General features: G+C 68.2%; 1 protein-coding gene across 1 annotated transcript; it reads right to left on the bottom strand.

Annotated features, from left to right (window-relative positions):
* Positions 1 to 279: 279 nt before the first annotated feature.
* Positions 280 to 16,771, bottom strand: POLD1 (DNA polymerase delta 1, catalytic subunit). The gene is made up of 27 exons (XM_074937440.1): positions 16,711 to 16,771; positions 15,314 to 15,523; positions 14,763 to 14,876; positions 13,943 to 14,083; positions 13,735 to 13,860; positions 13,335 to 13,503; positions 12,817 to 12,928; positions 12,349 to 12,478; positions 11,619 to 11,785; positions 11,346 to 11,450; positions 10,835 to 10,975; positions 9,194 to 9,304; positions 8,779 to 8,970; positions 7,794 to 7,882; positions 7,516 to 7,632; positions 6,974 to 7,087; positions 6,633 to 6,780; positions 5,448 to 5,543; positions 5,165 to 5,302; positions 4,767 to 4,942; positions 4,408 to 4,560; positions 3,324 to 3,426; positions 3,095 to 3,227; positions 2,761 to 2,874; positions 1,872 to 1,924; positions 1,448 to 1,545; positions 280 to 500 (listed from the first exon to the last, which is right to left on the bottom strand). Exons 1-27 carry the CDS (start codon positions 16,769 to 16,771, stop codon positions 404 to 406), a joined length of 3,408 nt encoding a protein of 1,135 aa, XP_074793541.1. The 3' UTR covers positions 280 to 403.
* Between the last annotated feature and the right edge of the window lie 1,860 nt (positions 16,772 to 18,631).

Genomic DNA, 18,631 nt, shown 5'->3' with positions numbered 1-18,631 from the left:
GTGGGGCTTCACCCTCCTCATGGTATGGGGGAGGGGCTCGGGCAGAGTCCAGAGAGTGAACCCAGGAGTCCTGGCTCCCTGCCACCCCTGCCCTAACCAGTAGCCCCCACCCTCTTCCCAGAGCCAGGGAGAGAACCCCGGAGTCCTGGCTCTCAGCCTCCTGTTCTAACCACTAGCCCCTCCCTCCCCTCCCAGAACTGGGGAGGGAACCCAGGAGTCCTGATGCCCCATAAACCAGGAGAAGTTCCCAGCATTGAAAAGAAGAGTCTTTATTCCCGGTAGAAAATACAAAATTACAAAGCTCCCAATGGCCCCCCCAGCCCACCACCCCGGTGGAACGACCCTTGGTGAGGGAGGGGCTGAGCCCCCGTGTCCTGCCCCCCTGCCAGCGGGGGGCCCCCGGTCACCACGTGGGGGGCCCGAATCGCGCCACCAGCCGCTCCTGGTCATCCAGGTCTTTCTGCACCTTCTTGCGCATGTAGAAGATGGGGCAGTCCCGGCTGTGGGGGGATGAGAGAAGAGGGGGGTCAGTGTGTGGGGGGAGATGGGGGACAGTCCTGGCTGGGGGTGGGGATATGGGAGAAGACGGGGTCGGGGGGGGGAAACGGCGATGACAGGGGGCAGCAGAGACAAACGGGGGCTTGGGGCCGGGAGTGCGGGGGCTCAGTGCAGAAGGGGGACCCGAGGAGGGAGCCCAGAGATTTTTGGGGTGCTTGGGGTGAACTGAGCCCTGCCCCCAGCAGCGTGGGGGGGGTGGCGGGGGAGGCCGCAGCAGCAGGTGCTGGATTTATAGGGCCATAAAGACGCCAGCCGGGGCAATCAGCGGCCCCGGGGCCCGGCGTTCCCACCCCCCGGCCCCCCCCGTGGGAGCCGGCTGTTTACCGCAGCCCGATAAGCGGCTGTAAACGCCATGGGGGGGCGGGGGGGCCGGGCATAAAACCATATTTCAGCCCTGGCTCCCGTGGGAACCGACTGCCCCGAGGGAGGGGCTGGGAGCAAGGCACCCGCCTGCCCCACTCCTGGCCTGGCCTGGCCAGCCCCCTGACCATCCCTGCCTGCCCCCCAGGACCTGCCTGCTCCACTCCCGGCCTGGCCAGCCCCCCGATCATCCCTGCCTGCCCCCCAGGACCTGACCTGCCCCACCCAGTACCCGCCTGCCCCACTCCCAGCCTGGCCAGCACCCAGTACCTGCCTGCCCCCCGGGCCTGACCAGTTGTCCCCCCCGGTACCCGCCTGCCCCACGACCATCCCTGTCTGCCCCCCAGGGCCTGGCCTGCCCCACTCCCAGCCTAGCCAGCCCCTGAGCAGCCCTGCCTGCCCAGCCCCCCCGCCCCCGGTACCCGCCTGCCCCACTCCCAGCCTAGCCAGCCCCCTGACCAGCCCTGCCTGCTCCCAAGGACCTGGCCAGCCCTGCCTCCCGCCTGCCCCCCGATGGGCGGGGCCGTACCTGGTGCACAGGACATCTTCGTGGAGGCTGCCCTGACAGCGCTGACACTGGGTCCAGAGACGGGAGAACTTCTCCTCCAGCCCCGAGAGATGAGAGATCTGGGGGGGATCCGATTGGGGGGGTTAGACACAGCATCTCCCCCAACACGCAGCCCCCCCACCTCAGAACAGGGGCTGGGCCTGAAGCCTTCACCTCAAGGCTGGCACAGACCCAGGAGTCCTAGCTCCCAGCCCCCCCCCCCCCCCCGCTCTAGCCACCAGCCCCCACTCCCCTCCCAGAGCCAGGGAGAGAAACCAGGCATCCAGGCTCCAAGCCCCCGCCCCTGTACTTTAACCCCCAGACGCGCATCCGTCCCAGCCCCACAGCATGTTTGGCGCCCCCACCCCCCTGGCCATGGTGAGACCCACACGTCCCCCCAGCTCACCTCCTTCTGGTACAGCTCCGACTGGTGCCCCACGCAGAACTTACACACCGCGCCTGTGGGGAGACACGTCAGCAACCCACCCTCCGGGGCCCCCCTTGACCCAACCCCTCCCCATTGACCCTGGGGCTCCCACTAGCTCCCCATCCCTGGACCGCACCCCTGAGCACCCTCCCAGCTCTGCCCCCGGTGGGAGGGGCGGGACTCAGATGTTACCTGGGGGGCAGGGGGGCTCAGGATCCCCCGGCAGGACTCAGAGGTCACCCGGGGGAGGGGGGCAGGGGGTTCCCAGTGGGACTCAGGCTTGGGGTGGGGTCCCCCAGCGGGGCAGCAGGGGAGTTTGGAGAACCTGGCCCGGGGCTTTTCTCCGGTTACAAAACCCTGGAGACACCCCCCGCCCCGCAGGATCTTGCGCCACCCGCTGGCCCGGAACCACCAGCTCCCCGCCCACCCCACCCGGGCAGGGATGTGGGGGAGGGGTATCACATGCTCTCATGGGGGCAGGGGAGGCAGCGGGGGCTCGGCAGGCTGGGGGGTTAACTTGGCATGGGGAAGAGGGTCATGGAGAGGGTCACCATGGTGGGGCAAGGGACATGTGTGGGGGGACATGGGGGGGCCACTCACCATAGTGGGGCAGGGGTGCACAGGGGGACGTAGGGGGTACCTGGGGGGGTACCGACTCATCGTGGTGGGTCAGGGGACGTGGAGGTACCTGGGGGTCACTCACCGCGGTGGGGCAGGGGACGTGGGGGTACACGGGGGGGTACGGACTCACCGTGGGGGGGCAGGGGACGTGGGGGTACCTGGGGGTCACTCACCACGGTGGGGTAGGGGATGTGGGGGTACAGACTCACCGCGGTGGGGCAGGGGACACGGGGGGGTACGGACTCACCGTGGTGGGGCAGGCTGGCGCGGCAGCCAAGGCAGGTGCTGCGTTTGGTGGCGAAGGCCATGAGCCCCCCGACCCGGGAGGTCAGGACGGTTTTGCAGCGCGTGTGCTCCCCTCCTGTGGGGAAAGACGGGTCACGTCCGGGCCCCCCAATGCTCAGGGAGGGAGCTGAGCGCGCCCCTGGGGGGCCCAAGCACGCCCTGGGGAGGGGGTCAGTGAGGGAAACCAGGGAGGGGGCCGAGCGGGGGGCCAGGCAGGGGCTCAGTGGGGTCCCGAGGGCGCCCCCGGCACAGGGGTCGGGGGGCCCAGCGCCCCCGGCGGTGGGGGGGTCACTCACTCAGCAGGACGCTCTCGGCCCGGCCCTCGCCCAGGATGGGCTCGAAGACGCGCAGCAGGGGCTTGGCCAGCTGCTGCTCCAGGTAGTACTGGGTGTCGATCGGCATGTTGTTCTCCAGCACGTAGATGGGGTCCTGCGGGAGGCGTGGGGGGGGGCGGTCAGAGCAGGGGGGCCACAGGGACCCCCCCCAAACCATCTGGCAACGCCCCCCCCCCCCAGCCCCACTCACCTCCGATTTCATGTAGGCCGCCACCCCCTTGGCCGCGCTCACGATGACGTAGGGGACGCGGTCGCCCAGGCTGGGGGCGCTGCCCGGATCTCGCCGCCGCATCCTGCGGAGATTGGGGGTGAGAGCAGGACCCGGGCTGGGCGAGCAGGGGCTGCGGGTCGGGAACGAGGGGCGCCGGCCGGGCTGGGGGGGTCCGGGGCTGTTAGCAGGGGCTGCGGGTCAGGAGCGAGGGGCGCCGGCCGGGCTGGGGGGGTCCGGGGCTGTTAGCAGGGGCTGCAGGTCAGGAGCGAGGGGCGCCGGCCGGGCTGGGGGTGGTGGTCCGGGGCTGTTAGCAGGGGGCTGCGGGTCGGGAGCGAGGGGCGCCGGCCGGGCTGGGGTGGTGGTCCGGGGCTGTTAGCAGGGGGCTGCGGGTCGGGAGCGAGGGGCGCCGGCCGGGCTGGGGGGGTTCGGGGCTGGGAGGGGGGGGAGGGTTTCACTAACGAAACGGGTTATTTTAACAACTGCTATTAGCATATTTCCTTTGAGCAGAGTCAGGATGGAAGAAACCCCGGGCCTGCACGTCCCCCTGCCCGGCGCCCCCAGCCCCCGACTCTTTCCAGACACCCACTAGTTGAGAAGCAGGGAACAAGCCTAATGAAAGAGACTTGGTGGGGGGAGCCCAGGGCCGGGCTAGCAGGGGCTGCGGGTCGGGAGTGAGGGGCACCGGCAGGGCTGGGGGGTGGCCCAGGGCCGGGCTAGCAGGGGGCTGCGGGTCGGGAGTGAGGGGCACTGGCTGGGCTAGCGGTGGGAGGGTTGGGAGCCGTTTGGTGCTGCCCCGCCCCGGCGATGCTGCGGAGGCCACAGGAAGTCCCAGGCGGGGGGGCTGTTTCCAGGGGGTGGGGCTGGCGCAGGTGGGCCGGGGTGGCTATTTCTGCCTTTCCCCTGGGTCACGCCTCGCCGCCCCCCCCCAGGGAGCTCAGCTGCAGGGCCAGGGCCACAGCAGCTGAGCCGGGGACCCAGCGAGGCCCAGCACCGGGGTAGCACCCGCCTGCTGGGTCCCGCCTGGCCCTGGGGGGTCCCCCGCTACCCCCCAATGTCCCCTCACCTCTCGGCCAGCTCCACGTGGGCCTGGTGGCCAGCGTACTCGTGGGCTGTGCGGGTCAGCTCCTTGGTGATGACCAGCTGGGAGATGTCCACCCGGTTACACAGCAGGTCCGAGATCACCTCCTTGGCATGGGCCACGGCGCCCGTCGGGTCCCTGACGGAGACACCCCAGTCAGAGCAGGACGCCTGGGTTCCCCCCCAGCAACTGGGGGGGGGGGGGGAGGGGTTTGGGGTTAGAGCAGGGGGGCAGGGAGCCAGGACTCCTGGGTTCTCCCCCCAGCTCTGGGAAGGGAGTGGGGTGTAGTGGTTAGAGCAGGGGGCTCGGGGAGCCAGGACTCCTGGGTTCTCTCCCGGCCCCACCTGTCGATGAGCAGTTTCTGCAGGCAGGTGTTGATGAGGTTGGCCACCAGGGGGCAGTTGTCGCGCCGCACGGTCTCGATGCCCTTGCAGTCCATCTTGTCGTGGGTGGCGGCGCTGGAGGAGAAGTACAGCCCGGCATAGCGCTTCTTGTTGATCAGCAGGTAGGGGAAATACACCTGGGGGGCAATGGGGGGGTGAGGGGCTGGAATCCAGCCCCTCCCCCCCACTGCAGAGCCCTGCTCCCCCCATACCCGCCGAGCCCCACCAGTGCCAACCCGGCCCCCTGAGGGCCATGCACAGATCCAGCCCTGGGCTCCTGGTCCCCCAGGGGGCTGCACTCTGTGTGGTGGGGGGTTAGACAAGGCGCCCCCCCCATCACAACCCCCGACCCCACTCACCTTCTCAAACTCCAGCTTGATGGGAGGCGGGAAGTGGCCGGAGACCCAGGTGGCCGCTTCCCGCCCGATCCGCATGGCCTCGGCCACCGAGGGCACCCCCAGACGACACATCACCGAGTCTGTGTCCCCGTACACCACCTTGGGGGGGCAGACGGGGTTAGAGAAACCTGCCCCCCCAACCCAGCCCGTGTCCCTGTACACCACCTGGGGGGCGGGGGGAAGAGACCCAGCCCCCCATCAGCCAGCCCATCCCCCCTACCTTGGCCTGAGCCCTGCCCCTCACCTTGGCATCGGCGCTGTACCCGTTGGCCATGGTGTATTTCGACTCCACCAGTTGCTTTGTTTTCTCAATCATCTGGCGCCCAAAACCCGTCACGCTCTAGGGGTGGGGGTGGGAGAATCAGGGGTAATGGGGTTAGCAGGTGGGGACCCCTCCTACCACGGAGAGACTGCAAGCGCTCCCCCCAGCCCTGCCGGTGCCCCTCACTCCCAACCCGCAGCCCAGCCCTGCCCCCCACCCAGTTCTGCCAATGCCTCTCCCCCGACCCACAGCCCCCTGTTAGCCCGGCCCTGCCGCTGCCCCTCTCCCCCGACCCGCAGCCCCCAGCCCTGCCGGTGCCCCTCTCCCGACCCGCAGCCCCCTGCTAGCCCGGCCCTGCCCCCGAGCTCTGCTGGTGCCCCTCACTCCTGACCCCTAGCCCGGCCCTGCCCATGCGAGTGGCGCACAGCCTGGCCTGACAGACACAAAAGGCTCCTGTCCTGGTGCCAGCCCCCGCCCCGGCCGCACAGAGCAGCGGTACCCACAGGAAGCAGGGCGGGTGGTGCTGTCCAGCCGCACGCCCAGCCCCGAGCGGAGCAGGGATAGGCCAGTGCAGGGGCAGGTGACCCACAGGCTCAGTTGGGGGTACTCTGTCGGGCCAGGGGCCTGGCCCCAATGCCCCAGGGTGGCGCTAGGGCAGCTGGGCTGCAAGGGGGTGAGCAGGGGGTCAGTAGGAAGCGCTGGGCACTGGAAACTTTCTACCCCAAAGCTCAGCACCGGGTGAGGGGCCCCCATGGACCCAGCCCCCACGCCCCAGCCCAGAGGAGCCACGTCCCAGCACCGGGCGAGGGGCGCCCCAGCCCAGAGGGGCCACATCCCAGCACTGGGCGAGGGGCCCCCATGGACCCAGCCCCCGCGCCCCACCCCAGAGGTGGCTGGTGGAGGTGGGCAGAGCTGCCAGCCGTCGACGTCTCGCAGCCTGGCATTCGGAAACCCCGGGGCAGGAGCAATGCTGGGGAGCGGCAGCGGCTCCGACCCTGCCCGGGCTGGGGGCGGATTGAGGAAGTGCCAGGGAAGCCCCTGGAGCGGGGCTGGGCACAGAAAGTCCCTGAGTCCCCCCAGCCAGCCAGACAATGGGGCAGCAGTGCCAGCCCCACCTGGGAAATCCCCCCTGAGCCCAGCGACCCCTCCCCCCCCCCCCCGGCTCACCTGGGAGATCTCCAGGCAGGGCAGCTTGCCCACCTGGGCGCCGGTGAAGCCGTACACCGAGTTGGCGCTGATCTTGAGCGCCAGCTGCCGGCCATCCAGCACCTGCCGCTTGAAGGGGTCGGTCTCCTGCTGCAGCTCCGCCTTGGCCCTGTGCCCGGGGAGTGGTCAGTGCCATCAGCATGGGGGGGCCCCATCCCGAGTCCCTGCGAAGCCCGTCCGTCCCCCCCCACGCAACCCCCATCCTCCCCCCCACCCCACCTGGCCACCTTCCCAACACCTCCTGCCCCTCGCAGCCGCGAGGGGGGCTCAAACCCCCACTCCACTCAGGGCCCCCCCATTACCTCTTGCGGGCAGCCAGCAGGTTCTCCAGGATCTCAGGGAGCAGCCCCTTGCGCACAGAGGCCTTGACAAAGAGGTCGCCCGTGGGGGTGCGGATGAACTCCTCGGGGGACAGCCTGCGGGTGGAGATAGCAGGGCCGGGGGGGCTCAGGGACACCCCTGGCGCCTCCCACCATCCCATCCCTTCCCCCCCACAGAAGGGCTGCACTTAACCCAAGCCCAGACAGTGCCTGGGGGGTGACCCCAGCTCTTCTCTGTCTCAGCCCCCCCCCAGAGCTGGTGTGTGTGTGTGTGGGGGGGGGGTCTCCATCTCTACCCTGCTCCCCCTCCCCCTGGGGCACAGCCCCTCCCCCCATTTAGCATAGGGCCCCCCACTTCCCGTCCCCACAACCCAGCCTCCTGCATCTCCCACACTGCCCCTCCCATGCAGCCCAGCCCCCCACATGGAGCACAGAGCCCCTTCCACCTCCCCCACTGCCCAGCCCCCTTCCCCTCACCGCCTCCCCCATGGAGCACAGGGGCCCATTTCCCCTGCCCCCCTCACCCATAGCGCTCCGGCGCCCCTTGCTGCAGCAGCGTGGTGTAGCACAGGTTGTGAGCCATCATGATGGAGGGGTACAGGGAGGAGAAATCCAGGGTGGCGATGGGCACATCGTAGTACCTGGGGGGAGGGGGGAGGTCACTTTCTCCTGGTGCCAGCACCCCCCCCCCCCGAGACCCTCCCAGCACCATTCCCCATGGGGACCCCACCCCTGCCCCCAGCTCATCCCAACCCCCCCCCCAGATCATTACCTTCCCCCCACTGCCCCCCCCCCCACTCACCCCTTCTGAGGCTCAATGACTGTGGCACCAGCATAGTCCTCGCCCCCCTCTGACTTCACCACGGGCATCACCAGGTCCTGCTTCATGGCCTGTAGGGAGCGGGGGCATCAGGGCCCAGTGTGTGTGGGGGGGTCCAGCCACAGGATCCCCAACCCCCTCAGGTTCCCCCCACACACAACAGGTTGGGGGTCACCCCTTCTAGCCCCCTCCCCTGCCTGGGCAGGAGCCGCCCTGGGGCAAAGCAGGGAATTTCCTTAGTGCGGTGCATGAACACGATGCGTGCCTCAGTTTCTCTGTGCGCTGGGTGTGTAACGGGGGGCGGCAGATGGGGGTTGCTGCTGCAGGGGGCCAGGTGTGACCTCACCCCGCAGCCGGGACCCCAGCAACGGCCTGCAGATGGGGGACCCAGCGACTGGTGCCCGGGAGGCCCAGCCCAGCTTGGGAGCAGCTGGGTCGGGCCAGTGGAGGGACAAAGGATGGAGGAGGGGGCCCAGATGATCTGTTCACCTGGGACTGAAGACAAAGGAGGTGGTTGTGGGGAGGGGACACGGACCCGGCTGGAAGGGGCGACTGGGCTGGGGACACGGACCCGGCTGGAGCCCATGGGGCGGGACAGACTCAGCTGGCCGGGGCTGGGACATGGGGCCGGACCCCTGAAAGCTGCCTGGGCTGGGGTGGGACGTACAATAACCCCTGTTTGCACTGGCTGAGGGTCCCTGCGGGTTGGAGCCCAGGGGAGGGAGGGGCTGCTCCCTCTGGGGGCAGCCCCAGGGGGCCAGAGCGAGGGGACCCCCAAGGGGCCCACAGCAAAGCCACGTGCAGGGGGCTCAGAGCTGTGGCCCCAGGAGGTGGCGGGGCCCAGTGCTGGACCCCCGAGAACGAGAGCAGCCCCAGGAGGCAGCGTTGCACCGACGGGGGCTCCTCCCAGGGGCCATACGGAGCCGAGCAAGCCCGGGAGCCCCCCACACCCTGGGCCCCCCCTCACCTGGCGCAACAGCTGCGACACCACCTTGACCTGCTGGCCCCGGGACAGCAGGTAGCCCAGCGGCACCCCGGTGACCCGCGCCATCTCCATGTAGTTGATGACACACATCAGCTTCTCCAGCAGGCGCAGCGGCAGGTAGGCGTCCTTCAGGCAGTACACGGCCAGGCGCCGGCGTGTCTGCTCCGACCCGTTCTGGGGGGACAGGACACGGTGTCGGGGGGCTGGGGAGGAGCCCGTGGGGAGGGATCCCCAGCAGGGGGGGCCAGGCCGGGCCCACGCCAGGCTGGGAGGACACGGCACAGGCCAGGGAGACAGGGCCGAGCCAGGCCAGGTGTGGGAAGCACACGGGGGTCCCATCGGGTGGGAAGGGGCCTATCCCACACAGAGGCGGGGCGTGCCAAGGCCCCGCCCTCACCTGCAGGTCAGTGATGATGGAGTGCTGCACATCCTCCTTCTGCTCCTGCAGGAAGTGGAAGCTGACGGCGTTCAGGGTGTACGAGCGCAGCTTGAACTCACGCAACAGCACCTGCGGGGGGGGGGGGGGGGCAGGACAATGAGACCCCCAGTGCCCCTCACTCCCGACATGCAGCCCTTGCCCCCCCTCGCTCCCATCCTGCAGCCCCCACCCAGCGTCTCTGTGATGAAACGAGACTGTTCTTAATGTTTTCTCTGAATATTGTGTATGTGTGCCTCAGTTTCCCGTTTCAGAGTAACAGCCGTGTTAGTCTGTATTCGCAAAAAGAACAGGAGGACTTGTGGCACCTTAGAGACTAACCAATTTATTTGAGCACAAGCTTTTGTGAGCTGCAGCTCACTGCATCGGATGCATGTGTTCCCCTGTGTTACCCAAGTATCTAGGTGGTGGGACAAGAGCGTGTGAGCAGTGCAGCGACCCCCAGAGGGCAGGTAGGATAGCGCTGCCTGGACACAGACAATAGCCCGACACTCTGTAGCCTGGCAAGTCATGGTCCGGCCCATCCTCTGCAAGAATCCGGATGGGGGGGGCGGGGGGGGGGAAGAGCTGGAGAACAAAGAGACCAGGTGGCCTGCTGGCCCAGGAAAGGGACAAAGGGCTGAGGAGAGAGGAACCCGGTGACCTGACCAACCGGTTCCAGCCAGAGGGAAACAAAGGACAGGAGAGAGAGGGCCCCTGCGACTCATTTACCTGGGACAAAGGACGGGGGAGGAGCCGTTGGGGGAGATGAGACAGGATGATCGGCTGGAAGCAGGGGGGCTCTGGACTGAGGAGAGGAGCAGGCAGAGCCCCCCCCTCGCCGCAGGAGAGACCTAGATGTGCTGTGCTGAGGGAGGCCAGGCCTGAGGCCTGGAAAGTTTATCAGATGCTCAATAAACCCTCCTGTTTTACGCTGGCTGAGAGTCCCTCGGGGCTAGAGAACAGGGGGGCATTATTCTCTCTGGGGGTGGAGGCCCTGGAGCGAAGGGACTCCCTGCGGGGGCCCACAGCAGAGACAGGTGTCCTAAGGCTCAGAGAGATGCGGTTCCAGGAGGCCGAGGGGCTTAACCCCTGAGAAAGTAGACCCCTGAGAAGGGCTGTCGCACTGAAGGGGGTTCCCCCCAGGGACCGTACGGAGCCGAGAGAGCACGCGTCCCGTGAGTCCCGGACAGAGGGGCACTGGGCAGGTCTAGGGCTGGGCTGCGGGAAGGGGTCAGTCTCCTGGTTTGGGACTGGGGGGGAGGTGGGGGGGGAGAAGAAGTCCAGGGCTCCATGCTCTGGGTCCCCCCAACTTTGCTGTCCATGCTCACCAGCTCTGCCCTAGGCTGTGTTACCTGCTGGCTGGGAGTCCCGGCTGGCTGCGGGGCAGGGCCCTTTGGGGGCAGGGTGAGGCTTCCCCAGGGGTTCCATCTGGGTGGGCTCACCACGGGGAGCTCATGGGGTGCTGGACGCGCCACGGTCAGACCCACGAGGGGCCGAAGCCGAGCCTTGACTGCCTTCACGGTTCCCAAGCACCCAGACTGTGACCCCCGCCGTGACATCCTCACCCCCACCCCGCAGCCCCACCAACCAGCCCCCCTCGCCCCTGCCCCGCAGCCCCACCTGCAGCAGGTCGAACTGGATGCGCCCCTCGATGTTGATGACCTTGTTCTCCCGCCGCCCCATCTGCTTGGACTGGAAGGACGAGTCCCGGATGACGGATTTGCGCCCGAGGATGCGGCCTAGGAAGGGGAAGGTGGCAACCTGCCGGAAGGGGGGTGGGGGAAGGGGGCGAGATGGGTTGTCAGGCCCGGAGGGGGCAGCTCTGTTCTCCTTGGGGAACATTGGGAGTGAAGCAGGGCCAGGAAACGCCCCCAGCACTGTCACGGGCTGTGCCTGGCTCTGGGGAGTGCGGGGGAACCCTGACCCCCTGAACTGGCTGGGAGGTGGGTGAGAAGTCCCATGCTGTGGGTCAGGCAGGCTCAGGAGCGGGATCCCCATTACCTTGAGGGCCTGCGTGCGCTGCAGCAGATAGGACAGGTCGGTGGGGGGTCCTTGCAGCTCAGGGAGGGGGCAAGGGCTGTTGGGGGCCAGTGGAGGGGTCAGGGGGCAATGGGGGTAGGGTCCCCGCTACCTTGAGGGCCTGGGAACGCTGCAGCAGATAGGGCAGGTCGAAGTTCTGGATGTTGTAGCCCGTGACGATATCGGGGTCCACGATCCGCACAAACTCCGCCCAGGCCTGCCACAGACAAGGGGGGTTAAGAGGGGACACCCAGAGACCCCCAGCTCCGGGCCCCTCTTGTTCCTCCCCCACCGCTGGGATACAGACCCTGGGCCCATGTTCCCCGGCTTTCCCCACCCGCTCCCCACTGTGCCCCCCACGCCCCCCTACTCCCACCCCTAGTACCTTAAGCAGCTCGGCCTCCTGCTGGTAGCACAGCACCTGGGAGCCCACGATGGGGGCACAGCTCTGCAGGGTGAAGACGTTGCGGATGAAGGGGTCGCGCTCGCCCTGCCGCAGCACCATGTTGGCCACCTGGATCACCGGGTCCTTGTCCGGCTCCGGGAAGATCCCTGGGGATGAAGGGGGCGGTGGATAGGCGGGCGGGTCTGCAGCGAGCCTGGAGCTCGGTGTTCACTCTGGCCCCTAATGATGACAGTGCCTCTTTCGCTGCTGACTGCGGAGGCGCCTGGCTGGACCCACCATGCCCTCCAGCTCACTCGTCCCTCCACCCCCACTGCAGCCACCCTCATCTCCTGCTGCCCACCCTCCGGGACACAGTGGGAATTTTTTGTAATATTTTGACGAGGCCTGTGCATGCCTCAGTTTCCCCATGTGCTGCGTTGGTTCCTAGCAGGTGGCAGAGGCCTGTCTGCCTGCAAGGCAGGCAGCGCCCCACTGCCTGGGCCCCATACCCACGCCTTGGGCACAGGACCAGCCGCCCCGACTGGGTGAGGGGGGCATGGCTCCCCCACCCCCGGGGGCCAACTCAGCAGGACTGGCTTGCCGAAGCCCACGGGGGCTGTAGTCCAAGAGGTCCAGTCTAAGGATCCATGGCAGCCCCCTCCCCAGCTTCCTCCACACACACACACACCAGCTGCCCCCCTTGCCCCGATGCCACCGGGCTGCCCCCCACCTTTGCGGCCGGCGCACTCGATGTCGAAGCTCAGCACCCGCAGTGGGGCGATGCCCTGCCAGTCGCCCTCAGGGGGGTGGCTGATGAAATCTGCCCAGCCCACGTCAGCCTCCAGTTGGCACAGCGAGGCCTTTGGGGGGGAAGAGAGGGAGGTCAGCTGGGGGTTCTGCACCCCCACCCCAATGCATGCTGGGAGGGACTGCCACCCCCACCCCAATGATCCCCCACACTGTGCCCACCGGCGCCCCCCACACCTCAAACCCCAAACCTTCCATAGCCCCGCAAGTGCTGGGGAGAGACCCCCACCCCACAGGGACCCACCCTGATCACAGAGCCTCCCACCCTGGCTGCAGCACCCCCACCCCTAACTCCACCCCCATGAGCCCCCTGTGCCCTACACCCAGGCCCGAGACACCCTCACATTCCAGAGATCCCGCCCCCGCTCATAGATCCACCCCATGGGGGTACCTTGGCCAGCTCCTTGGGGGGCTCCCCCATGAGCTGCTCGGGGCGCAGCCGGTATTTGCCGGGGGGCAGCTCGATCCAGTTACAGCCCACAACGTCCCGGTCCACCATGAACCTGGGTGGGGAGAGCGAGTGAGCGGGTGGGGGAGGTAGGGGGACAGGACTCAACCCTGTGGGAGGGGTCAGGACACAGGCCGGGGAGCAGATGGGGCAGACAGGGGCCAGAGGGGAGCATGGGGGGACTGGGATGGGGGGGCCAACCTGAGGGGCCCCACCCCAATGCAGAGGGGTGGGGCCAAAGGAGCACAGGGCCAGCACTGGGGGGCCCAGCCCAATACAGAGGGGTGGGGGAAGGGAGAAGGGGCCCCACCACAACACAGGGGGCGGATGAGGAAGGCCCAGTGCTGGGGGTGGGGGGGATCTGGGACCCAGTGCGGAGGGACCAATCCCAATGCAGGAAGCAGAGGGGCCAGGACGGGGGCCCAGCGCAGCAGGGGGGGAAGGCGGCGCGGGGGCCCTACCGGATCTCGAAGTCGATGTTGGCCTCGTAGGCTGGGTAGCCCAGCACACCCAGCCCCTCGCAACGCAGCCCCTGCTCCAGCAGCCGCTTGGCGGGCGCCACCAGCCGCGGCAGCGCCAGGGTCACCTTCAGAAAGGGCAGACGGCGCTGCCCATGGTACCCGTACATGCCTGGGGGGGGGGGGGAGACACCACATGAGCACCAGCCCCACCACGCACGCACACAAACCCCCACATCCCTCGCCCCTCCCAGCCCCACACTCCTGGGGGTCAGCTCAGACAGGCACCAGCCACCCCCCCCCCCAAGCCCAGGGACCCCTCACGGCAGCCATGACTGGGGTGAAGCCCACAGCCTGCCCCCCATCCCAGACCCGTCCACCCCCCAACCCCTCCCACACTCACTCTCCTTGCTGCACATCTCCACGGCCAGCACGGCCCGGCTCAGTCCCTCCCGGTTGGAGCGCAGGTCCCGCAGCACGGCCCCGTTCAGCTCCCGCTGGAAGTCGCTCAGGTGCTGGGGCTGGAAGCCTGGGGGCAGGGATGGGGCAGAGGGTCAGCGGGGGGGCTCTGCCAACTGCCCGCTCCCCTCCCCACACCAGGAGGCACTCACCGGCCGGGGCGGGCACGTAGAAGTAGGGGGCGAAGCCATGGATGTGGCAACAGACGCTGTTCCCGGCCGCTGTGACGCCGAACATCCGGAGAACAGGCACTGGGCCCTGGGTGGCGCCAGGCATGCCTGGCACGGGGACACCTGGGGGAGCGATAGGGTCAGAGACGTAGCCCCCCAACCTCCCACCCCCAGCATAGCCACCTGGGTGGCGCCAGGCCCACAGTCAGGGAACAGCCCAGCAGCCCCGAGGGGCCCCCCTGGCTCCCCAGCTGGGGGTGGGGAACTGGAAGGTCCCAGGGGAATTCCAGGCCATCTCTTCCCCCCCCCCCCCCATTGGGGTGACAGCAGGGACAGACAGGCCCCATTGTGCCTCTCCAAAGCAGCCTCACCCAATGGCACTGATTAACCAGCCCAGCCAGACTGGAGCCAGGGGGCCCCTCTCCTGGCCATGCGGAGGCAGGAAACGGGGGTCAGGAAACGGGGGTCGGCGGCAAGAAACGGGGGTCGTAATCCCCACTCCAGAAGGGAAAGGAACAGCCAGGGCAGAACCAGCAAAGGAACCCAGGAGTCCTGTCTGCCAGGCCCCCTTCCCCAGCCACTCTAACCCACTAGACCCGCCTCCCCTCCCAGAGCTGGGGAAAGAACCCAGGCATCCTGGCTCCCTTCCCCCTCACCCTCTGCTTCTAACCCACCAGGCCCCCATCCCCTCCCAGTGCCAGGGAGAGAACCCAGAAGTCATGGCTCCCCCCCCACTCCCACTCTAACTCACTAGTGCCCCCCACCGCTCCGGGGGGGGGGGGGGCGGTCGACGGTGGCTCACCCACATAATAGTCCAGCTCCACCTGCTGGAAGCACAGCACGTCCTGGGCGGGGTTTATCCTGGGGGGCGGGGGCCTCTGCCACTTGGGATTCCCCACAGAAGAGATCAGGCTCCCTGAGGGGGAAGGAAATGGGCATCAGAGACAGGGCTGAGCTGTCCCTAACTCGCGGCGCCCCCAGCCAAGCCATTTTCTGCCTACAGCGCCCCACTTCCCACCCCCTGCAGCACCCTATTCCCGCCTCCCCGGCGCCCTGCTTCCTGCCCCTCTCCCTGCAGCACCCCTGCTCCACGCAGCACAGCACAGCATCCCTGGCTCCTCATGGCGCCTCCCGCCAAGCCCCCAACCCTGCTGCACCCCCATCCTGCTCCCCACGGCACCCCTGCCGAGCCCCCTCTCCCCCCAGCAGAACACCCCCGAGCCGCCTGCTCCACACCCTGCAGCACATCGCCCCCTACAAGCCCCCCTCCCACAGCACAGCACCCCCTACTGAGGCTCCCCGGCACTGCACTGGGGTCAGCTCCCCGCTGCCAGGGCAGAGAACGCGCCTCACCCAGGGGCACCGTGTCGGGGGCCGGCTGAGACTCCTTCATCTCCAGCGCGATCTCGGCCTCCACCTCGTCCAGCATGGCCAGCTCCTCCTCGAAGTGTGAGGGGCCGTCGTCCTCCCAGTCGCCCCCCTTGGGCCGCTTCCGCGGCGCCGGGGCGGGGTCCCCCCCGCCAGCCCCCACCCCAGGTGCCTTCCGCTTGAACTCCATCCTGGCTGTGGGGGGCAGGGAGAGGGCGTGAACGGAGACCCTCCCCAGGGTGCGCCCCACCCCTCCAGCCTTGGCCACCCTTCACCCAGTCGCCTGCCCCACCTCATACCCAGTCGCTCTCCCCCCCAGCCATCCCCCCACTGCCCCACACCCAGCCTTGCCCCCCATCATTGCCAGCCCAGCCCCCCTCCTGTCACCCCCTGGTTTATATCCCAGCCACCAAACTACATCCTCCAACCGGTAACTCCCCCCACCACCAATCTGCCCTACTCCATAGTTCCCCCCTTCCATTGCCCTCCCTCCCCTCCACTGCCTGCCCTACTGCTAATCCCGTTCCCCGTTCCATGGCTCCCCAAAACCTCCCCTCTCCCGCCATGGTCGCCGCAACCACCCCCATGGCTCCCCAGCAGCCTCCCCACACCCCCAGTGGCCTCCCATCAGCCCTCCATAGCCCTCACCACCTCCTCCTCCTCCCCCCATGGCTCCCTCCAAACTTCCCCACCCCCCCTTAGCCCTCACCTCCTTCCCCTGCCCCCAATGGCCCCCCACTACCCCTCCATAGCTCCCACGGCTCCCCCTCAATAGTCCCCCACCCCAATGGCCTCCCCAGCCTCCCCTCCATAGCCCCCACCTCCTCTGCCCTCCCCCCAACCTTCCCCCCACCCCCATGGCTGCCCCCAACCTCCCCTCGCCCCCATGGCTCCCACCTCCTCCTCCCTCCCTCCCCATGGCTGCCCCCAACCCCCCACGGCCCCCACCACCTCCTCCTCCCTCCCCCCCATGGCTGCCCCCAACCTCCCCTCAACCCCATGGCCCCCCCATGGCTGCCCCCCAACAGCCCGGCCCCGCTCACCTCAGGCCCCCGCTCAGTCAGTCTCCGACTCTCCCGCCAACACAGGCGGGGGGGCGGTGACAGTTGAACCCCACCCCCCGTTCCCATGCCAACCCTCCTCCCATTGGCCGCCGCCGCCCCCACGCGCCAACCCGGAGCCGGGCGCTTCCTGTCGCCACCTTGAGCGTGGCACGGGGAGCGAGGAGAGCGCACGCGCGACAAGGCGCCATGGCGAGTGTGGCGCGCGTGGTGGGGGGGGTCAAGAAACATCAAAGCGCATGTGCAAAGCCTCGGCCATATTGAGAGGGGCGGAAGACGCGCGCCCCCGTGCGCTGACTACTCATGCGCAACAGGAGGCACCGCCATAGCGAATGCGGCACGCTGAGGGGACAACAAAGCGCATGCGCCGAAGGTCAACCATGTTGGGTGTGGCCCACGAGTATCACGTTGATTGCGGCAACCGAGCCAGTTGATATCAACCGCACATGCGTAGTAGGGTCACCCCGCCTGACGGCCATGTTGAATGTGTCAGCCACTGGCTACGCAGGCGCAACTCTCCGGCACCCGCTAGACGCCATTTTGAGTGTGGCAAAAATTGGGGGGGTGCCCATTTTGGTCCATTGCGAGAGAGGACACCTCCCACAATGCACCTCACCATCCCCCCGCAACACGGGAGAGTCACCCCCCTAGCCCAGCCCCCCCCATCGGGGAGTCACTCTCCCCCGCAGCCTGGCCCAGCCCCCCCATCGGGGAGTCACTGCCCCCCCCAGCCTGGCCCAGCCCAGCCCCCCCATCGGGGAGTCACTGCCCCCCCAGCCTGGCTCAGCCCCCCCATTGGGGAGTCACTGCCCCCCCAGCCTGGACCAGCCCAGTCCCCCCCCATCGGGGAGTCACTGCCCCCCCAAGCCTGGCCTACCCAGCCCCCCCCATCGGGGAGTCACTGACCCCACTCCACAGCCTGGCCCAGACTTGCCCATCTGCCACGCCTGCCCAAATCCTGGCCCCACAACTCCCAGGACTGCTGCCCCGCATGGGACCGATCCCTTGCTCGAGGGGCCAAGCTGGGGCTATTGGGGAGAGAGGGGGTTCAGCCACCCCGAGTTCCCCCCATGTATCCCTTCTCCCCACCCCCTCCCCACTTCTCTCCTAGTGGGCGATTGGGCACTGCCCGCGTTCCCCCCTCTTTGGATCTCATCTGGACCCAGCTGCGAGCCAGGGAGAGAACCCAGGAGTCCTGGCTGCCAGCCCCCACCCCTGAGGCAGGAAAGTCCCCCTGCCCATCCGGGCCAGGCTGCCCGTACCCTGCTGGCGGGGAAGCAATTCCCAGGAACAGGGATTTCTCCCCCCTCCCCTGCAACTCCACCCTCCTGGGATTTCCAGCTCCTAGCCCCAGAGACGGGGATTCCCCTCTTCCTGGTGCCAGAGCTGTGGGGGGCAGGCAGAGGGCACTCCATGGGGTAAGGGAACCTAGGATGCCAGCTGCCAGCCCCCCAAAGCCAGCTAGGATTGGAGTGGCTTGGTGCTCCCCCCAGTGACCGCTGCACCCCACATTTCCCCCCAAAGCCAGCACCCCTGCCCTTCCCCCCAGTGACCCCTGCCCCCCAGAGACCTCTGCACCCCCCTTTCCCCTCACAACCAGTGCCCCCTCCCTACTCCCCATAATGCCTGCACCCCCCAGTTCCCCTCACAACCAGCACCCCAGCCCTTCCCCCAGTGACCCTGCACCCCCACAGCCAGTGCTCCCCTTTTCCCAGTGATCTCTGCACCCCCCAGTTCCCCTACCCTGCCCCCCCCCAGAGCCAGCACTCCACTCTCCCCACAGAGACGCCTGTCCCTATAGCAGGTGCCCCCACCTTGCCCCCCAAAGTGATCCCTACACCCCCAGAGCTGACCCTGCAAGGACAGGACAGGCCTGGAGTAGCCAGTAGCTGGGGCTGGGAGTGAGGGCACAGAGCAGCAGCGCCCCTGCTGGCCGGTGCCGGAAGCAGGGCTGGGCCCAGCAGGAATTCCCCAGATTTCCAGCAACCTGGAGGATTTTCCCAACAGGAGATTGGGGGGAGGGGAGGGGGGTGGAGCTGGAGTCTGGCTCCCTGCAAACCCCCCCCCACCCCCCTGTTCCCAGGACTGCCTCCCTCCACCCTCCTGATTTCTGGGGATAGAACCCAGGAGTCCTGGCTCTCAGCCCCACCTGCTCTAACCACTGGACCCCACTCCCCTCCCAGAGCCAGGGATGGAACCCAGGAGTCCTGGCTTCCAGCTCCCCCCGCCCCCTGCTCTAACC

This window comes from Natator depressus, chromosome 23 (genome assembly GCF_965152275.1).
Source record: "Natator depressus isolate rNatDep1 chromosome 23, rNatDep2.hap1, whole genome shotgun sequence".
Lineage (NCBI taxonomy): Eukaryota > Metazoa > Chordata > Testudines > Cheloniidae > Natator > Natator depressus.
This window is presented reverse-complemented; position numbering and strand designations above follow the sequence as displayed.